Source organism: Pseudomyrmex gracilis, unplaced genomic scaffold (assembly GCF_002006095.1).
Source record: "Pseudomyrmex gracilis isolate BER0280 unplaced genomic scaffold, ASM200609v1 scaffold_1, whole genome shotgun sequence".
Taxonomy (NCBI): Eukaryota; Metazoa; Arthropoda; class Insecta; order Hymenoptera; family Formicidae; genus Pseudomyrmex; species Pseudomyrmex gracilis.
Window position 1 is genome coordinate 1,504,517 of NW_018020585.1, and position 21,968 is coordinate 1,526,484.

Consider the following 21,968-nt stretch of genomic DNA (forward strand, 5'->3'; position numbering starts at 1 on the left):
CGCTGCTTCTACTGCTGCTTTTTTTTTTCAAATGAACGATATTCACCAAATAACGCGAGAGAGACTCTCGTTAGGGAAACTAATGGGAGAAAGGCGATGCGCGGCATAATTCTTACGGAAATATAAAAAACGCGTGTTTAAAATGCACGTATAGGATTTCTCTCTCTTCTCACAAGGAATTTACATCCCAAGTACGTAATGTTTTCCTCAAAGAGTTTGCGTGTGTGTGTGTGTGTGTGTAAGATTCAGTCGAGCAAACGAACTCTTGCGATGGCGAAGTGACAAGATACTATATCCTATATATCGTTACGTGACGATAAACCAGTTCAGAATTTCGACGAAACGGCGGCGTCCATCGATCAAATCCCGCGGCGTGAAAAACCAAGCGATATAACGAATGTGTTTTATCGTTTAATTAAAAAAAAAAAAAAATGTAAGCATGTGGTGACGTTTACGACGACGACGACGGAAAGAAGAAAGTGCCGCAGCGTATAATGTCCAATAAAGAAAGGTTGTGTACGTACGCTCGAGCCGTTCGTAACAACATTATAATAATTCATCGCGCGTGTGCCTCGCGGCACCGATAAAACCGATAATTATAAAATATTGCGGCACGGTAATGGTCCGATATTTTGCAATCCGTGTCGACACTTTCGTCGCCGGTCGAAGTTTGTTAAAATAAAAAAAATTTTCGTCTCGCGCGGCGAACGAACGACGCGATATGTATCGTGCGAATTTCATCGTGGGATCTCTCTTCTCCCGAGCGCGCTGCGCTTTTTTTTTCTCGCGTCTCAATTACACGGCTCGCTAGAAAACACTTTATTGCTGCATTGCGCACGTGCGATGATTAAATCCGCTAAGCATTCGCGCCGGGAGAAAAGTGTACATACGTGCGTTCACCTATTCGCGAGTTTCGCAAACCGTAATGAAGATATGCGCGTGTGCAACATTGCGTTATCTCTATGTTGCGTAGTTCCAGATGTTCTATTTTTTTTTTATTTTTTTATTTTTTTGGTAAAATGCGAGTCTCTCTGAATAACAAAATACCATTGCAACCGTTGCTAGTTCTCTATCTTCTCTACAACACCTTTTATCTCAAGCTAGAATTATACGCATCGGAAAATTTTTATTCCGAGAGAATTCTATATGGATTTCTATGTGAACTATCTGTGAGTACATGTACGTGGAGATTGTAAAATCGTGCTTCACGGAGCGCGAATCTCACCGGCATAATCACGGTAACTCATATTCAAATCCGCGTGTTTTTCCTCTCCGGGGATTCGATCGACGTGGGTGAAAAGACGGGGTATCCGCCTTCCTCGGGGAAGAGAGCTCCATTCGGATCGCGTGTTCGTAATCGGAGTCTTGGGCTCCGGCGGAGGATGCGGTGCCGGCGGCCTCGGGCGCTTATTTGCGCATAACTTTGCGAACTGCCTCTCCCGACCGAGTACTGTGCACCGGCTTAAGTACTGTTAACAGGTTGACTGTCGTACTGAAGTCGTAGAGAGAAGGCGAACTTACCGCCGGCAACACACATCCGGGGATAAACGCGATCCTAATGAATGGCTGTTCTGTTTTCTCAATTTATGCGCCGGCCGTCTGCTCGAGAGCGCCTCGCTCCATCTGCGGCCGCAGAAAAGCCACACATGAGAATGATTATAATTGCCGCTCGCGCTCGGTGGAGGATTATCTGAGCAGTGATTAAGCGAGGCTGATCCCCGGTTTGTTATGTGATTAATTGTACGAGCTCGTTGCGAGACGGCAAATATCACGCATGTGATGCTGTTTTCTGACGTTTCACATCCTGCGATGAGTTCGTTACAGTTGCATGCAATATGATATATACTTCTGTCTTGTTATTTTCTAGTTCATTTAGATTTTTTGCACCAGTTCCACACGACTCTTTTAAGTCTATTTTTGTGTCGGACGCAACATTAATATTAGTCCGCACGAATGTATGAAACTTTTATTGTGTTTTTCAAGTTACACAGACTTCCGCTTTTTTGTCATACAATATCTTGCTTCTATTTATCAGTATTGACCCATATAGTTAGAATTCTTGTTTGGGAAGAGGAGACATTTATTAAGTGACAACAAGTCATCAAATATCTCCTCTGGTTCCGAACTGTTATATATATACAAATAATTCATATGTTTCGCGCTGACATTCTACCCTTCAGCAAACACAAAGTAACGTTAATGTTATAATTTCCCACTCAACGATGTAACTGCTACGTACGAGGCATGTTACATCGCAGTTACATTGTTGAGTAAGAAATTAATGTTACGTTACTGTTACTCTTTGTGTTTGCTGGGCCAGGCGCGTCCAAATGATTAACGTTGAACGTGTTGTTTATTCAAAACACCCAAACATCGACCTCGTCGATCTTCCAAACTCATAATTTCGGTTGTAAATATTTCACCGCATTACTGAGTCGGTCGTTACGGCTGTGGTTTAAGATCTGTGACCTCGTTTCGAACATTTTTCCCTCTCTCGAATGCCACTGAACAGGCTTCTCATTTATAAATGCCGCCTCGTCCAATGAGGTTAATCGCTTGAGAAGTTCTTGCGCCTAATTGATCGACGTCGATGAAAAAGTCGGTCGTAAAAAGCGCAAAACGGCGCCAATCGATGACGCTTCTTTTGTCAAAGCCAATCGTTTTGGTAATTAAGTTCTTTTTGCTATGTGTTTCAGAGCGACTTTGAACCCCAATGTCACGTGTTCCGCACCAAACAACTGCGCAAGCCTCGACCATGTCATCTGTGCCACCAGGCGGTGATCAAGCAAGCCTCTTGCTGCAGAGGTGAGTCGATAACATCATTCCCCTTCAGGGCTTTCGTCGGTAGTAACAGCTGGCTCTCATCGTGTCGGTAGTACTCTCGAATCAATCGCTGATAGGGAAGCCTCTGCTTGGCGGGAAAGTGCCAGTTAGAAACGTTGCCGCGGGCTCAAAACTCGGGCTCTCATATTTTTCTTGTTATTATGATTATTAGCGTCATTACTGACATTACGTTCCAACGCCGTGCTCCAGATTACATGAGATGATTACTATGATTAACGCCGAAAAGCACTCTCGTATACGCCGAGCGCGCGTGAAAGTCAGATCGAATTGATCACGCGCACCGCGTCCGCATCAAACGAATAATTAACGTGATTACCGTAGATTATCGTGACGCGTGGATCATTGAAGAAATGATTATAATGCTTTGTATAATAATCGTTTTAACGAACAAACAAAGCTCCACTAATTATTTACTATTTCTTATCAGAATTGCAATTTGTAATCGTGATACACGTGATTTTCGCGCGTTATATTCGAGTTAACGAAGAAACGGGAAAACTGTGAGAACTTGCATTATTCGTATAACGATTTTTCTGTTTCAGTTTGCAAGTACATCTGCCACAAGACGTGCGAGGATAAGGTACGTGATCTCATTTCTCCAGTTTACACTATTTTTGTTTGTTTTTTTTTTTTTTTTTTCACATAATTTGCATTTAAGTATTCTTTCGTGCGAGCGTTCCGCAAACGCAAACGCGGCGATTAGGCTGTCGTGAACATGTCACTTCTCCTAAGCGCGACATTCGTAATCAAGGCGCTGCTTCTCGGAAGGTTTATAACAGACCGGAGCAAAGAGCACACACTTCCACGTATGATGAAGAGCTCCTCTTCCATCCGAGCGCGCTCTTCCGCGCGTACTTCCTGGTACTTAAACAAACCCTTCGAGCCTTCGAGATACGCTAAACCAAGATAGCAGCGTACTACGTGCGTCGGTTTTAATTTCTTTTGTACATGTGGACAAAAATTATTTTGAAATATCAAAACAAAGCAACGACATTTGAAGTAAAATAATGTAAAGTAGGAAGTTGCGTCCTGAATTTTTCTTTACGCATAATTTGCAAACAAACAACGCAATTTTACGATTAATAATAGAAAGTAATGAAAGAATCCTTTTAAAGGTTTCTACCTAAGTATGTGATAAATTACGCGCGTCAATGAGAAACGTATTACAAGCATTGAAAAGTTTAATATATCCGTTAATGCAACGTAAATATATATTTTGCAATCTACGTCGCGCCTATCTTGCGGTAATAATCGCTCTTCTCACGGCCTAGGAGTCGATAACGCTATAGCAAAACAGCATGGAGATTAACAAGTAGCTTCTCCCATTTTCTCCACCCAATTTGGAAAGTGCATCGATATCTTAACTGATGAGATTTCTCGGTTCTTCGAACGGTTCTTCGGTCTCGCGAGTGTGTGCGATCGCCGGTTTGCGCGCACGTGTGCCGGCGCATACGTGTGCGCTCCTTAAGTGAAATGCTGTGTGGGTTCAGTCACCGGGCAGGGCACGAGCCTTACTTTGCCTTACCTTCCTCCAAGTACTCCTATGTCACGCTCGGCGCAAGAAGAGAGAGCCCGAACGTACTCTCACACGTGCGTTTTCCAGTACGCGCTTTTATGTCGGATCTGAGAACGAACGTCACGACGCGCGCGAACTGGACGTGGAGAGGTACGTATGTACGTCAGACGTAGAGAGAAGAGTGCACGCGGGACCGAAACGCGGTACCGAAAGTGCACGACTTCCTCCGGTAAAAGCAACGGGCGCGGTTGTTCCGCTTTGTTGCGGTACTCTTTGCCCGAAAGGGGGCGGATTAACCTTGTCGTTACCTTAGGATCATGGCGGAGTAACGCCCGGAAAGTGTAATCCCCCGGCTTTATGCGGATGTCGTTCGACTGTGCGGAACGAAGGCAATTTGCTTCGTGGATTGGTAAAAAAAAAAAAAATGTTAAACGTTTTGTTGGTCGATCATACATTCGCTGGGAAATAGTTTACGCACGCATTTCACCTTTATCTCAACGCATAATTGTTGCGATAATTTGCAAGATAAAACTTGTTCTTACAGTGTAAATGATACACATACACACACACACACACAGTGGGTAACAAACTTCTAAGAGTTTAGAACGACACGACCGAAGTTGTATTTATAACAACGCTTGTAGAGCTCGTTGCGACGACGGTTATATTGAATTTACAAGCGCCATTTCTTCAAAATGTCACGTTGCTCCGAAACTCTCCGATTGCCTGTTCAAAGCTGCCTGCGTGCTCAACGATCGCGATCGAATGACATTTCGTGCACGCTAGAAAAATATTAGGGAACCGTAAAAACGAGCTAATAATATCGTGTTGATTGCTGAGGTGATAATTGCCAAGATCTACGCAGTCAACTGTATCGGCGAGCCTGTAGCGGCAATTGGCTCATTGATGTACAAAACGCACGATCATTAGTAAGAATTTATTACGCGCTCACCCGCGGCAGAACAATCTTCAACATCCTCTTCGCGGTAACAAATAAATATCGCATAATTGTAAACATCGCTTGTAAAAATAATGTCGAAAGATGAAGTAAACTTTAAAGAAAGTTAAAATTAAGGAACGCAGTCGAGATAAAAAAAATACTTCTCATTCGTTGATAAAAATCTAAATACACAAAATTGTGAATTCCTCAAGTCATCGTCGTCAATCATTCAGTTTCAATGATTGTCGAGTTCCAGGTTTTTTTTACGACAATCCTCGACTCTTCACGTGACACAATGCAAACTCAATGAAGCGAAGCTCTCCTCTCTTCTACGCCACTGGCGGGAAGCGTGCACACTCGTTAGAAGCGAGACTTATATATATATATGTATGTACACACGCGTGTGGTCTCGTATATCGATATCTACACGGTGTCTTAAGTTCAAGGTGACGAGAAACGCGGTACGGATAGTCCTTTCATTCGAGAACCGCGGGGAGACGCGTGTAGCGAATTACATCATATCGCCGGACGAGAAGAAGAGGTCGACGACAACAACAATACCGCGAAGAACGAGCATTGGCTCCGCCGGTGCGGGCCCGTGCGGCTCCTGGAAAGAACCGGAACCTGATTCGAATTTCAAAACACACGGCGCAAACGTGACGCACATGGAATTCCGGTGCGGCGGGTTTTATCTCCCTGCGATGCGTGGGCAAATGATCCGGGAGCCAAAAGGTAACGAGCCCGTCTTTATTGAGCGTGTTTACTTTATTGGTGCGAGAAAGCTTCTATTTCATGGAGAACGTGTTTATATTTCAACGCGGGGGAATCGCCGTTTAAGCCAAGTCGTTCGATTTTCTTCTCCGTTGCGCGGAGAAGCGCGGATATAACCGCCTCGGATTATGGTGGCGGCGTAAGTAACGATCGCGTGCTGAGCATGTTCAGCATATTGCTCGACCGTGACGCTCTTCGCACTTCAACACCTCGGTTAGATAAATAAGCGGAAACGCAATTTGCGGAAAATATCAGTGAGTTTTAAAAAATACACGTTACACCCAGTGACGATAAGACCCACAGTGTGATTCTCTGGAATATTTGCCAGAAACGAATTTTCTTCCAACAATTTATTCGAACTTTTAGCGAACAGTGTACCCGCAGAGAATGGATGTTGGTGCGGCCAACAATGGTATATATCGCGCGAGATATGGCGCGCGCGCGCCTCCCTCGCCGAGGGGATATCTCTACGCGCGTATTGATATCATCGCCGCCGTGTTCCTCCTGGAATTCCATGTAGATCGGGTTGAGAATCGCTGGCCAATGGAACGGAGCTAACGAACGACATCATTCGTCGGATATGGAGAACCCGAGGTTTCCTTCGAGATCGAAGGTCACGGCACGATCCTCGCAGCGTCTCTACGCGCGAACTATCTTTTCCTCTTACCCCGATCCGATGTGTTTTTCCTTTCTTTTTTTTTTATCTGTTCCGAAATCTTCGCACGTCTTCGTATGCTGTGTCAAGCTGCATACGAAAGTCATACGCTTGACGATCGCCGCATTCTCGTACGTTCTTCCGAAATATCGACATGTCGCGAGTCCGAGAGGTTCATCTCTTTTTTGTTCAAAATAAAAAAAGCGTTCTTGGCTGATCAAAAATTCATTCCCTTGTTCTTATTTCGGAACGTGCGAGCGTATAAAAGAAATCTAAATGATTTCGTGTATTTAAGAAAAACAACAAGATATCCAAGAGCGTCCAAGGAGTTGAGACCCTAACCGAAAGATCCATTGAAACACTCGTACACGTCTCGAGAGAGATCCCGTATAATCCGAGATAATCTCAGGATATACGTCATAGTCTCCTAATAATAGCGGATAATTTGTCAGTAAATAATGGAATTACGCACTAACACTCTACGCTTACAAATGTAACGACTGCAACAGCGAGCGCTTGGCAGAGCTCCGGGTAAACCATATCGCAATCGGAAGCCCGTGCGAATAATCGAAGCATCATCGCACCGTATAACCTTAACCCCGCAGTGAGTTCTTGTGTTCACCGCGCTCGCGGCTGGTAGCAGCAGCCGGTCGGGGCACCCGAGAACACTCTCCGCAGCGAGCCCTTTTAGTGCCCTGTGCCTCGTCCCGGGGCTTTTCTCCGGCCACCGGTGCATCGGCCGGTCCGAGCGTTGCAAACCGCGTCAAGTACGAAACCGGCGTTGACTGCCATACCTGGCGATACCGGCGATCCGTGTGTACCAGACTCGGTCTTCCAGGATTGTAAACAGGCGACAAGAACCGGGGAAACCAGACGGCGGGTAACGTTGGCACAGGCCCCTCCTCCACGACGTCGTTTCCCCTTTCTTTCCCGCCGCCTGCTGACTCCCTAGTCCTATGTATTCTTGAGCGCTGCACGGTAGTGCAGCGATGCATCTGCGGCTGCACTGATATTAACCCGAGCGCGCCGAGAGATTCTCTTGCGCGACGAGTGTGAGAGACCAGGTATACACACGATGGCAGTCGGTCGGGAGAGAAGCTAGGCGAAGGAGGCAGGAGGGCTGGTGTGTGTTCGCATAAACGCGGGGTCACGGGAGACCTCCGCAGGGTAAGAGCGCATGGAGAAGCGGAGGGCTGGAATCGAGGGTGGGAAGGGTCGAATCGTGTCTGAGACGCTTGTGTATGATGTTCGTTTACTTTGACGGGGGTAGGATGTCGGATTATCGGCTTTGTGGCGAGATCGATTTGCCCTTTGAGACTGAAGTCTTCCGCACTGAGGAGCAGTGACTCCTCTTTAGACGTTTCGGGATTGGTTAAGATTGATCGGGATTACCGGAAATTCGTCTGTGTGTATAACAACCGAAGCTGAATATTCGAAGTAACTCACAAACGAATTTCGACTCTCTTTTTTCATTTTCGACCATTTTTATCTTCACACTGACAGAGTTAAGATCACATCTGATCGTGTTTTTCTTGACGGGAAAATTTTCTTCCCGAGCGGTTTGCTTTGATATATGCGAAATAAAATCGGACAATCTCTCTATTTCGTTACGAGGAAAAGCTGATTCCGGTTAATCACCTTACCCCGTGAACTTTAACCGCGTGCGAGTGCAAAGTCCTTTATCCGCACTATCCGCTCGTGCGATCACCGCTGCGATGGTGTATAATTAGCGTAATCACGCGTTCGACGACGCGTTCAAAAGTGGTATAATTATTGTGATTCACACACACGAGCGACGAATTACAGACGCGTTGAGTTAACCGATCGCGACACCTCGACCCTTGTCGTTGGACGCGAATTATTTCGAGCCGTACGTTGCGACTTTAAAAATGCATATACACGCACATGCATTATTCGTGCATTTATACGTACGTACATACATCGGCAGCACGTTTTCGAATTGCGGAAGGGAAGCGCGATGCGATCGCGTGCGAGGGTTGTAACGGGATTCCACCGAGTCCGTGGCGGCTGAAACGATCGATCGAGGATCAAGCGGCAACGAGCGAGACGCGAAAAAATGTCGCGTTGTCTCACGTCGTGACTCTCTCGCCGTGCCACGTCGCGTGTTGAACGCTCGGATTAATGACCGATAATGGTCGTGATCGGCAATCGAGATCGCGGATCAGAGCTCGCTGCATCTAATTGTGAGTATGCATGAGAAAATCTGGCTCGGAACGGATTTCTTCTTTTGACACCTTTTTGAATTTAATAATCCGGTTTTTTTTTTACGTAGACCTGATTGTGTATTTTAGTAAAACTTTTGTTAATACGAACCATTTTTAAATTTTCACTATGAAGTAACGTTGAATAAAAATATACCAAACAAATAACACAATCGCGATTTTAGAGTTATGTGTTGCTTGCAGAATGTGTAAAATAATACATAATGTGTAAAATAACAATTTTACACAGTGAGAACTCGTGCAAATCTATTATAGTTTATATTCACAAAATGTACTTTTCTCTTCCCCGATTAAGGAATCTGATAGTTAGATCGATTTTAGTAATATTTCAAGAAAAAGCCGTTCTGCGCGACGAAAATTAACATGATAAACATTATATTTGAACATCCACTATCTTCTCGCTATTTCTTGCATTTATTCTCAATTTTCGACGCGACTTGGAAAAGTAGCAAAACCGTACATGGCAAACACGTATATACATATCGATTTCCACTGGTATTTCGGGATTCGAACAACGATATGAAACTTGTAGGCAGCTCCCGGTTGAACAGCGCTTTGCTTTGCGAGCGCGCTTTCGGTTCGCGAAGCGAACGTATCGCTCGCGAGATATCGCTCGCGATAATACGTTGTAACCGAGTGAAGTAAAGATGTTTAATTTCAACTCTCGTTGTATTTTATTTTTGCCACATCCTGTCTCCGTGTAGATAGTGACGGCGAAACTCTTTTAATCGTACGCTAAAATGTTTTGAAGAAGCGCGCACACACTCGCGCGCGCATTAAAAAATATAAAATGTACACTTTTATCTCTATAGTTTTCTGCCAGAGTATACAAAACTTCTTATTCAAAGTGCATATTTACGAAATAAATTGGAATTATTTAAAAATATGCGCGAGATATTATCTCCCTCTTCTGGCATTTGCAGAACTTTCGTCGATAATTATCCGGACGTTCAAAATTCTTTTTTTCTCCTTTACAAGAAGATTGGCACACGAATACACATGCCGCCCGCGCACGCCGTTTATACACGAGAACGGGTTATTAACTCGCGGCCACACGAATTTTCAAGCAGCGTATTTGGTGGGGTGTCTACCTGCGGCGATAGCGATGGGCTCCGTGCACGCGCGCCGCGGCGCTCTCCAGTCCGCGAAGAGCGCTCCGACGCGAAGGACGTAGGAAAGATCGATTCGCCATCGCGCGCAGCGCGACTCTTGCTCCATTTCGGTCCACGACAAGCGTGAAAATCGGCGAGAAATCGGTTTCGAAAACTACAACGTATGCAAAAAATAAAAAAACTCGTTCTTGAAGCGATCCGTTCGAACGATCCGTGAGACGCTAACGATTTATTTTGCATACGATCTTAACAATCAGAGCGATGTGAACGTGTCGTGAATCAGTGATGATGGGAGATCGATTCTCTCTTGATGTAAACTGCACGTCTGGTGTTTAGTCATTGTGACTGGTAACGAGTAATCCACGTAGATCGATCGGCGCGAAGTTCGTCGTAAATGCTCTTAAGGAGAATTGCCGATACTTGAGACAACGGTTCCTTGGAGAACGCTCGACCACTTCGCATTCTTCAGCTCGTAAAGGAGACAAGTCGCCTGCGCCGAACAACCGGTCATCGCAATCGATCTCTCGCCACCCATCGGATCGATGCAAATTTCCGAGCGGAGGTCGTCGAACTCGGTGTTAATGACGACGGGGAGGAGGCGACCTTGAATTTGCAACCAAAAATCGCGAGTCCTCGCGGAAGCGCGCTAAGCGCGCGCGTATACGCCGAGTATACAAGATGCGCCATATTCGAGTACCGATGCAGGGAGGTGAACGATCCTCGGAACGTTTCGCCGCAGACCGGTAATGGGATACCAGAGGTGACGGCAAGATGAACGGTCACGGCTCCACCAATGAGGTACTCACATTGCGTATGATTTCTTTCGCTCTTTCTTTCCCAGTTGTATGTCTTGTAGCATCGCTTCTTTTTGTCCTACGTCTTTCGTTCTTTTCTCACTGCGATATGTGCTTTAGATATTTAAATCACGGTGTTCGTTCTCGACTGACGATCTCGAATCACGAATTAATCCCGTCTGGCTCAAGGTGATCCTCGGGGTTCTTAACAGCCTCCCAAAGAGAGAAGTCGTGGCACTCAGTAGATCCTTTTTGATGCTGATGTTCTCGGCACGTCAACCTTGATGTTGATCCTTGTACCGATGTGCGATTACAGTTGATAAGAAATCACGGTGTGCGGCTGTGAAATGAGAATTTTGCTGATGCGACATCGCATGTCTGAAAATAAAGCAGATGCGTGATGTAAAGAAGAAAAATGTGTAAAGAACAATTTTACATTAATTAAAGATCCGAAAATTATTTATGTACATTAATTGAATGTATCTAAGATTAAATAAAAATAATAAATTAATCGTTTATTATATAAATAAATTATTAGAAATAAAATGATTAAATTTCTTATATTTGAGTCTTTAAAAAAATTTTAATTTTGATTCTTTTAAGAAACAATGTCACATTTAATGTAAATATTTATTTTACGTTAAAATAAACGGGGAAAATCTCATTGCATTTTTCGCACTTGTGACTAGCAGTTTCTCGTTGTCGTCGGATGTGCAAATGCTCCGGTGCAATGCAAACGTCTGTTATGTATCAAAATGGCGCTCCTTCTTCCCTCAATTTCTCTGTCTTCCGTTGGTCTGTGCCCGTCTTTTTCCCCGTATCGCTCGTCGCGATTTCTTCTTGTTGCGTTCTAAATTCGACGCTTGGCGCGACGGGCGCGTATGTATATAGCTTCTAGCAAGGAAGAGAGAAATTCCTGACGTCGTCTCCCGACGGTAGCTCTCGGATGCACTCCGCGACGTTTACGCGGGCAGTAAATGCTCCGATTTCTGCCGCAACGATTGTTGCTCAACGACGGTTCAAGAACAGCAAAGCAGTTTAGGTATAAAGTGCGCTCCAAGAACTGTCGTGTGTGTTAACGTGAGGTGCATTGCGGTCTCACCTGGCAAAACGGTGCAAATTTCTGTAATATCGAAATTACCGAGGAAGCGTTTGAATTAATTCAAGTGGATGAAATTACTCGCATTAACATCAAGTAATGTAGTAGTTGTAAAATGATTAAAAATATTGAAAATTATTATTATTACTTACTGTTCGAGAAGAACTTTAAATTCGCACAAATATTATATGTGTGTATTTGGTAATTTCATATTATCACATTATTTATGTTTAACGATGAGAAATATAATCTCTTTCTAATTTCTAATTTTTCTTTTTTGTTATCACCTTACCCCCACTATTGATGCATAAATAAACAGGTCCCGCACAAAGTTGCAAAATAAGTAAACACGTTGAATTGCGAGATTTAATATCAAAAGATTTGTGCGCGCGATTTAACACCGCGCACGCATTTGACATTATCAAACGGAAAACATTGATAACGCGCAATCTCTTGATTCGCATGTTTATCTCGCAAAACTGCGAACACGATAAAAAGAAGAGTGATATATATTCTAGACGCGCAATGTGAGACAAGCGGATCTTGATAATTACCGAGTAATTTCAAAACAACCGCGTTGTATCTTAAACGAGATACTCGCATGCGCGCATCTATACTTACCCGCGAACATTTTATATATGATCAAACACTCTCTGTAAAGTTCGGAATACGCATGCGTCGCGCGACTGAGCGTAATTTTTGACGCAGCGACTCGCAATTCCAGGGAGGTAATATTTGAATGGGAGACGGCAAGGGGAAGCGATAAGGCCTGTGCTCGATTAGATAACGGCCCGTCACAGGTACGGCTCTGTTTGCACGTCGAAGAGAGTACCGCTTTTGCATGCGGCACAAGCGAAGCAAGACTTTTTTTTTTCCTCAATATATTACCACGTTATATATTCTCTGTGAGTTTAGCTTTGTTTGAAAAACAACTGGAGATGGAACAAAAAGAGACAAAAAAAACAAAGACAGGATAGAATATGCGATTTCCGTTCTTTCGGTTTCTCTTTGGTGTGTCCGGAGCTCGGGCAACTTTTGATCTGACTGTCGAATACGCATTGTGCGCGCGAGCCAGATTGATCTTCGATAAAGTATCTTTGGCAACGTGCCAGCCACAAAGAGACAAGAGAAATGAACTCTTGTGCAACGACAAAATCGAAAGGCGAATAGTTTGTTTATCATACGTTATCTTCGTTGGCAAGTATAAATCAATAGTTTTTTTTGCTTCCGTTACCGGATATGTGTTACAGATCTTATCTTCTTCGGCATTGAAGAAACGTATGTTTGCATATCACTTCAAAACATGTTGTTTTTGAATCGTTTACTTCGCTTTGTCTTCACGTTGAAAATTCAAACTTTCAGTGAAATTTTTTACATAAATTTTGAGGTCACGCGTACATTTGATGGAAATTGAATAAAAATAAGAAAAACATCTTGTGATATTTTGCAAAATAGAAGTTTACAATAATGCGTGTGAAATATTTTGTTTTAAACTTTTAATCAAAATGTTTTAGCAGAAGTTTAATGGCGTCGCGCATAAAGCATTGAGAACCTCTTTGGTGAGATAGCGGTGGTCCTTCTCATTTTTCTATCGTGTAGATAGCAATTTGTTTCAATGAACAGTGCGATTGTCAAGTGACACTCCGGCCTTGGACTGTCATGCGCGAAGATGCGCGTGTGAGCACACAATGAAGAATGACGTAGATCCTTGAAGATCCGTCACACGCTTAATTCTTGAATGATGGAGAGTGTGCGGATGAACGTATGGAATATAACACACGGAAAGATCAAAATGTGAAAGTAAAGAAAATACAAAAGCGAGATAACTTTGCATTAAGAAACAAAAATTTAAGAGCAAAAACAAAATGTAAATGTTACCAACAAGAACGTAGAAGCAGATCTCTCAGATGCTTAATTAAAAGATGCAAATGATCTACGGGTATTCATCGCTGCGTGCCAGTGATATAAGTCTTTATCGGTGCTCTCAAAGGACGGTAACGTTTCTGATACGGCGGGAACGCACGCACAAAAAAAGTCGTAATTTCTCCGGGGCTTCTCACCTTGTTAAAGTAAATTGTATATGCAGGCCGCCGAAGGGAATCGTGGAAGCGCCGATAATTTTTCATCGGCGATACTTGGGGGCAGAAGACGGAAAAGGGTGTGTCTCGGGTGAGGATTATGGTGACAGGAACATCCACGGTGTCATAAATTCGCTTGTAATTGTGGCCAATTAATTGGCATGCAAATGAGGAGAAGCGCAAATCATCGAGAATGGAGGCGGATCCGCTCATTCAAGGGCGATTCTCGAGTGTCCTCTCCTTCGACCGGAGGATTTTTCGTCCGCTCTTTCGTTCCTTCGCGATCGTCCAACCAATTGACTACGGCGGCAGTTTCACGGAGTTACCTTTTTTCGCCCAAAAAAAAAAAAAAAAGAAAGAAAAAAACAATTTGAGGAACGCGCGGCGTCACTCGCCACAAGGTCGGGCCTTCCCCTCTCCTCGAAAAAATAAAATTTACAACGCGCCGAAATAGTCTTTCTGAGAATTCTGTCGCGTACACACGCAACTGGGGTAGACACGTGTATCATGAATTAAATGGTCGAAACGACATGTGGACGATGTGTGATGAGATTGTTTTGATGTATATTTTAATGATGCTCATCAGTTAACAGATGATACGAAACGGCAAAAGAAATTATCTCAACCGTAGCCGGAGCTACACTTTCGACTGACACGCATCCAGTCGTATAATCGTTATTTTAAGCGTACGTTTATTACACTTGTGTAATTTTATATGACATTTCTTGTTATTACATTTTTTTTCACGACATACAAACACTAAAATCTCATAAAATTTCATCTTTTGTTTTGGTAACATAAACTCCGAGAATGGGGTTTATGAAATTTTATCTTTAAATTAAAAGATAAAATTGTTTTATATTCAGAGAGAGAGAGAGAGAGGAGAGAGAATAACCTGACACATTACGGGTTAACCTTTCTTCCTAAACACACGATTAAAACATACCCCATGTCCCGTTGATATATACACGTACCGCAATTAATTATAGCGTTACAAATGCGCGGTGCGAAGTTAATTGTAACAACGCGGTCTGCGGAGAGATAAAGAGCAGCTGTATAGCGTTACGACACGCGCAACACATGTGTCCGCGCATTGCCATCGTTGCGACGCCAGCGTTATTTACGCTTAACGAAGAAATGGAATATTGAATGAAGTCAAGCGTGTCCGCCGGATTAGGCGCGCGACACAATGTCGTGAATTAAACACGCGAGTGCAAACCTCCGCCGCCGCCGTCGTCGTCGCTCGGCGCCAGGAGGATTTCGAAAAACCAGTTTTACGACCTCTAATAATCGTTCTCCCGTGCCCCGAAGAACCCCACCGTCGAATTTAGTGTTCACGTCATCGCGATCTTCTCGTCGACCGCGTGACGTAAGCGGTCGTCCCAAATTCCTGAACGTGTTCCGCAGGACTGTGCGACCGAGACAAAGTTTCGCGAACAACGGGATTTTCCTAGGATACGTACTGTAATACGCGAAAGTTGGATATTCCGAGAGCGAGAAGGTGGGAAACGCGCCGGGAAAGTCGAACGCGCTGGTCAGCCGACCGCAAAAAGCGCGCGAAAATCGAAAAACGGAAAAGCGCAGTTGATTTTCTCTCTAACTCGAGCTAGAGCTCTCATTAGTTTCGTATTACGAAGCGACGAGAAGTCAGTTTTTTTTTTGTTTTTGTTTTTTTTTTACCATTCACGTCAAATGAGATTCTGATGAACATCTGCGATATGTTAAATATTTTTCTTTGAATTTCCTGATACATTTATAATTAGGGTATACAGCACAGGGAGAGAATAAAGAGGATACCTGAGCGCGAGGAGGACGACTGTTTACAGATTAGCTCGAGTGTTTGCTCGTGTCTGATGTTCAAGGTAATTCCGAAAACACATATTTGAACAGCGAATATTCCGAAACGCAATAGATGCGGCCGGAAGACAAATCCCCATTTGCGAACAAGCTGTAAAACGTTTATTTGCAGCTCGATCGAAGACACCGAGCGCGCTGCAGTAAAATCTCTTCGATTCTCCTTCTGCATTCTCCGACCGCGACGCAGTGTCTGCCGTTTCCCGTGAATGAAGTCGGAGAGCAGTTGAAGACCCGATGGTGGTTTTTGCCGAGTTCAACCTCGGATTACCGGCAGTAACGTTTTACGATTTGTCTCTCTCTCTCTTTCTCTCTTTTTTCTGTTTCTCTCTCTCTCTCTCTTTCTCTTTCTTCTTTTCGAAATCGTTCGCGCTCGATCCGTTCATAAAGAGCTCGTAAACAACTTGCATAAAATTGATTCGCCACGCTCGGCATCGCGGCGACATACACAGTAAGGTGTTTCGACTCCGAAAACCGGATTGCAGGATTTCGGGGATTCGCCGCGAGAATTGGGATAATTACGATCAGTAAATAAATTGTAACGAAGAGGGCGCGGAATGGGCGTATCTGGTGATTTCAGCGCTTTCTCACCGGTTGTTTTTTTTTTTTTTTTTAAGCCTTTCATTTCGAGCCGGTTTCGTAATTGTAACGTCATCACTGATGAGTGTCAACCTGTTTCCCGTTGATGAAGTGGTCTTTGTTAATTAGACTTTTGCAAAAATCGAGCAACTGCGCGTACACTGAAATGACGTCTGCGGTTGAGTTGAAATTAATTGATTTCTTAAGCGATGAGAGGACAAAGCGTCAGAGACATTTTCGACCGAGTGGCGAAATTAATTTCTGACGCTTCTTTACACCAGAGAATTATTCCCGTTAATGGCTGTCAACTATCGGTCGTTTCGGTACAATTTAAATTGCCGAATGTCGCGAGTGGACAATGCCGATTGCAAACAGACAGAATCGTTTCATCGCGTGGATTTACGAGCCTCGTCCATTGGAACGCGCGCTATTGTGGAACGTCGCTTCAATGAGCACGGGATACGTTCGTCATTAATCAGACGTCGCGATATAATGTCGGGAACGAAATGTCGCAGGTGTGCGCAAATACGCGGCGATGATGGCGAAAATGATTCTTTCAACGGGCGAGAAGATGCGGGCCCGCAGTTTACACGCAGCATAAAACTTGCGCGCTGCGTGAGCGCGCAAGCATTGTGGGTTTGTGGGTTACACGCCGACCGCGCGGGCCGAGCGCAATTATTCGGCGCGCACGACGAGCCGTGCTAATGAATATTGATGTGCCTCGCCAGTACGCCTTGCTCGAGGTCAATGCATTAGCATTATTAACACTTCGGGGCATCGAATCGCGCGCGGCCCGGCACGACGAAAGAGAAAATACGCTCGTGATTCCGTGGCGTTCTTTTTTTTTTTTTTTGTTTTTGCGTCGCGTCAAACACGTGGCCGAGACGTATCCGAGAGTCCGTTTCTTTTTCACTTTTTACACATTTATCAGCTCGCGCTGAATTTACTGTTGCCGCTATTGGAATATAATTCTTTCCAATCAATTAGTTCCAATCAATTTATCTCGCATTCGCGGGACGACATTCAACCGACTGAGATGTACGACTTTTGAGAGAGCGGCGGTCCCCAATTTGGCGAAGCGCTGTTTCTTTTTTTCTTTTTCATTTAATGAGATTCACGATTGTGCTGTTGGAGCGCTATTCGAGTCGAGTTGAAGAAACGAATACTCGCGAAGAGATCGCGTGCTGAATCAAGAGAAACGTTCGCTTGTCCGCCATTCGCGCATTTTATCGATCGACCGTTAAGCGGAGTATGTACTTCGGGGGGCTTTTTGTCTCGAGCCCGCCGTTAACTTTCTGCGCAGAGACGTCTTTCTGCTCGGCGGTTAAGCGATTAAGCGAAGAGAAAGTACGTCCGAGAGCTTTTCCCGGATCGCTTCGGCAGCTTCGCCGATAACTTCGGCTCGAAACGGTTTTCTCGGTTTTTCTTTCCTCCTCATGGTGAAAAGTTCGCCAGGTTAGGGAGAACTTTTGGTGCTTTTGTGATTTCGTCGGGAATTCATGGCTGTGCGAGTCGTAAATAAATAAAACACATATCGGCGTTCGCCAACATGTAACAGCCAATGATCGCTCCGTGGCAAACGTAGGAGGTAGTAACAGAGAAAGGGGAGAAAAAACAAACGCGAAGTACCGTGTGAATAAATTAGATTGAAACTGGTCGAGTAATGAATCGCCTTGCCCCCAGGATGTACTAAAGCTGGCCGCACGAAATTTGACAGCGGACTGACAGTACCAGTCTCTGATGCTCCGATGGACGGTCTCTAAGCGCGTTAAATTGTTTTGTGTGTGATCTGTTCGTTTTGATCGCTTACGCTCATAAACTGACGAAGATTTGATGTCGCAGATAAATCCAGAAACAATTTTGCTCTGGAACATTCTCAAGCGAAATTGGTTTATTATATATATATATATATATATATATATATATATAGTAGTTTATTTTTAATAAAATATATATTTTTATAAAATATACACATAATAATTAACACTTGCAAAGAATAAAGAATATCAGGTTGACTCACTAAACGTAACTGCTCACAATATATGTTTGTGTTCCAAAATAACAATAAAAATAAATACCTTACTGAACAATTTTTTTTCTCCTCAAACTACTGAAGGAGAAACAAACGAGACGGACGCAGACGGTTGTTGTTGCTCGCGGAGATTTCATTCGCGATACGAAATATGTGCGTACGGTAACGTTACACCGACCCGGTGTATCACCTCGAGCTACACACGGGGAGAGAAGAGAGTGGGGCTGTTATTTAAAAGATCCTAACAAATGGCCGATCAGGTCGGGCTTCTTATTATCCATGACTCCTTGCAGCGCCGTAGCCCGCTAATTGCAAACTTTCATTACGAGTCACGCTTGGCTCGACGAACGCAACTCTGTGATATCGCGATAGGCTTCCGCGAGAGATCCCGCGAGGTGTGCGAGCGAGAGAGACCGGATCTCACAGAGAAGGAAGAAGAGAAGAGAAAGGAGCTCGCGCAGAGCGTGATAGGTAGCTCCGGTATATGCTCATAAATATTAAGATACCACTCTGCCTAAGCCGATAACCAAAGTATTTATTGTGAGTCGTTTGTTAGTACATATATAATGTAATTGTTGTACTCCAGCCAGAAGTGGTAATGACATTTACTGGCATTAGTGGCGGTCGTAAATAGAGTTTAAGCGATAATTTCAGATAGAACAACGTCATATCCGACGTGCGAAGAGATCGGGGGTTGATGTGCAAGCGTAAATATATCTACCTTTAGCTACTTTTTTGTAATGAGAAAAAATTACCAGATCGTTGCAAAAATAGAAAAAAACAATGCAATTGTTATTCAAACGAGAGAGATGCAATGTACGATGAGAATTTGTAATTTTATTCATAGTGAAACGCACTTCTCACAGAGCCATTTTCGCGAGTTGCAAAAATAATGATATAACGTCTCCTAACAACGTCGTTTGTCTTCATCTCAACCCCGCTCTCAACCCCGCTCTCAACCCCGCTCTCAACCCCGGAAGAGAGAGAGAGAGAGAGCGGGCCTCGCTTCGTCATCGTTGGTCCCGGCGGCGTGCCGATAATCACGATGATCGATCATCCGCGGTTCGACGGACGCGCACGCACGTATCGATTAGGGCCGCCGCGTTTCGCGCGCTCAAGTCGTCGTCGCCGCGTGCGTAGGCGATCAGCCTCGGAGCGACCGAGATGCATGCGCAAGAGATGCACACGGCGACGGTTTTGCACGTGTGTTCGTGACTCACGGTAGGTATTTCTCGCGCGACAAACCGGTAACCAAGCCGCGGCCGTTACACCGCGGCCACTTTGTCTCTCGACCCCGCCTCGCTCAGGCTCTTAAAGTCGCGTTTACAAGTGTCGGCGGGCGCGAGGATTCACGCCGCCTGTCACGCTCTCGTACGTCCGCGTGCGGAACGGATGGATTTAAGGGAGAAAAAGAGGAACGCGTTCCAAGGCCGACGCGCGCGCGCGCGCGCGAGTCGCGGAGCCGTTCAACTCTTTCGTCGCTTTGTGACAAATAATTGCGCGTAGACTTCTTCCCCCGAGGGTTGAAAACCCGAGCGTGTGTTTCCTGTTTCCAGGCGACACACATATTGTTATGAATTTAGTTCGCCCGATATACTTTGCAACATGAATTCGTTCACGCGTCATTAATGCGACGGAGATAAATGCGCGGCTGTGTGAGACAATTGAACGCTTTTGTTAAACGTTTTCCCCGAAGAGATGTGTTTCACAATGAAAGATTCATATATCGTACAATGAGACTCGAAATAACTTTTCGTAGTTGTTTTTCACAATTTGTTGCGCGGAAAAAGAATTTGTCGGGGATATAATATCGAGCGTAACAACGCGAAGATAGAAATAGAAATCTACGCGATGATTGTATAAGATCGGAAGAAAAACGAATGCCAAGAAAGTAGTAGCGCGCGCGGATATGGTCAGACAACAACTTTCATCAGAGCAAAAGACTTGAAAGCTACGCGCAGATTACGCGCACGACGAATGTCTCAATCTTGACATCCTTTTCGCACGAACTGTTCGCTATTTTCTCCGGCGTCGTGACATTTCTCACGATTCGATTGACATTAATTGCGGGCGTTTAAGAAATCTTACGAACCACCAAAGAAGCGAAACACGCGCGTTTGAACTTTCGCTCGTAAATCACTTATCGACGTCCGGCGACTTCATAAGCTGTAGAGTAACGAGTGAAGAAGAATTCGTTGCTGTCGGTTTCGCAGAAAGGCTTTTTGCCATTCATCAGCGATCGTCTACTCCCCCGGTTAATTCGTTAATGTCACGGCTAGACAATCGCAACGTATGTACACCTTCGTGGAATTCCACGAACGCGCGACGTGCCGGCCTCTTTTGCCGACGACGATCCCGCCTGTTAAATTAACGACACGTTCCAAGTATTACAGAGTCGCGCTCCCTCGAACCGCAGGGGGTTAAATACGGCTTTAACACTCGGCGCGAAACTTGTCTCTTTTTTGAGCAAATATTGCCATTTGTCCGACGTCGATGAGTTACGATCGACGATAAATCGAAGCGATGTGATGCAATAAGGAATTCGCTTTTGCGGTTGCTCATTCCTTCTGATTCTTTGTACGCGCACATGTGTGTGTGTGTGTGTGTGTGTGTATGTACGTGCGCATCCAGTTTTATCGCAACCACGCAGGAACAATAACATTGCAAATTCACGAAAGTGAATTGCGCGCTTGTAATATGCATACAATTATATCACCGCGTACACTTCACAAAAGCTATCGAGAGAGAATTTTGCATAATTACAAGCTGTTCCATATAATTATTTGAGTCTTTGCGTTAACAATTATTTGCTTAGAACAAACAGCGTAACAATGGATGGGTGAAAGCTCGAGAGAAAAGCTTGAAATTGAAGCACAAACTAGTCCGTCTTAACGGTAGTGCAGATTTCCAAGAGGATTATGAAAGAGGAGATCTTGATTATCTCGCTCCAAAAAACTTCTTTTAGCTTGTTAAAATTGAAAAAAAAAACTTTTTGCTATTTTTGAGATATTTATAAATATCATTTTAATATTTAATTTATCTCCGCCTTTCAAATCAACGATAAGAAGAGAGGTAAGAGAATGTTTGTAATAGAGCGAAGCCCCATAATTAATTTACCTCACGAACCAAGAGCTCTCTGGACTCGCTCCAACTCGAGAGCCGCTGTTCAACAAGACTAGTAAGATGCCGCACTTAAGCGGCACCGTGGCGACGTAAAGTTGTGCGTACGGAGTTTCTACGATACCGGGGAAACCACCCGGCGATAGCACGCGATAGCCGCCGTTTGTGTTTCCGTCGCGCAGACAGCGCGGCATTTAACACCAGGCGGAAGAGAAAGTGCGCCGCGTGCGCTCCTGTCCCCCTGTTCTTTTTTTTTTTTTTTTTTTTTTTTTTCGTCGGATCTTTCTCGCCTTCCTCCAACCGCGACAAGTTATCGCGTTTACGGATCAAC

The 21,968-nt window shown here is 44.4% G+C and overlaps 1 protein-coding gene across 8 annotated transcripts in view; it reads left to right on the forward strand.

The window, feature by feature from the left end:
- Window positions 1-21,968, forward strand: part of LOC109851967 (tensin-1) — a 162,613-nt gene that overhangs the window by 50,817 nt on the left and 89,828 nt on the right. For 6 of the 8 annotated variants that reach the window (XM_020422621.1, XM_020422648.1, XM_020422714.1 and 3 more), the window contains exons 2-3: window positions 2,697-2,805; window positions 3,387-3,424. In XM_020422621.1, the coding sequence (XP_020278210.1) occupies window positions 2,697-2,805; window positions 3,387-3,424 (147 nt within the window). Of the gene's footprint in view, window positions 1-2,696; window positions 2,806-3,386; window positions 3,425-10,118; window positions 10,880-21,968 lie in introns of those variants that run through there. The other 2 variants (XM_020422677.1, XM_020422696.1) reach the window with 1 other exon arrangement.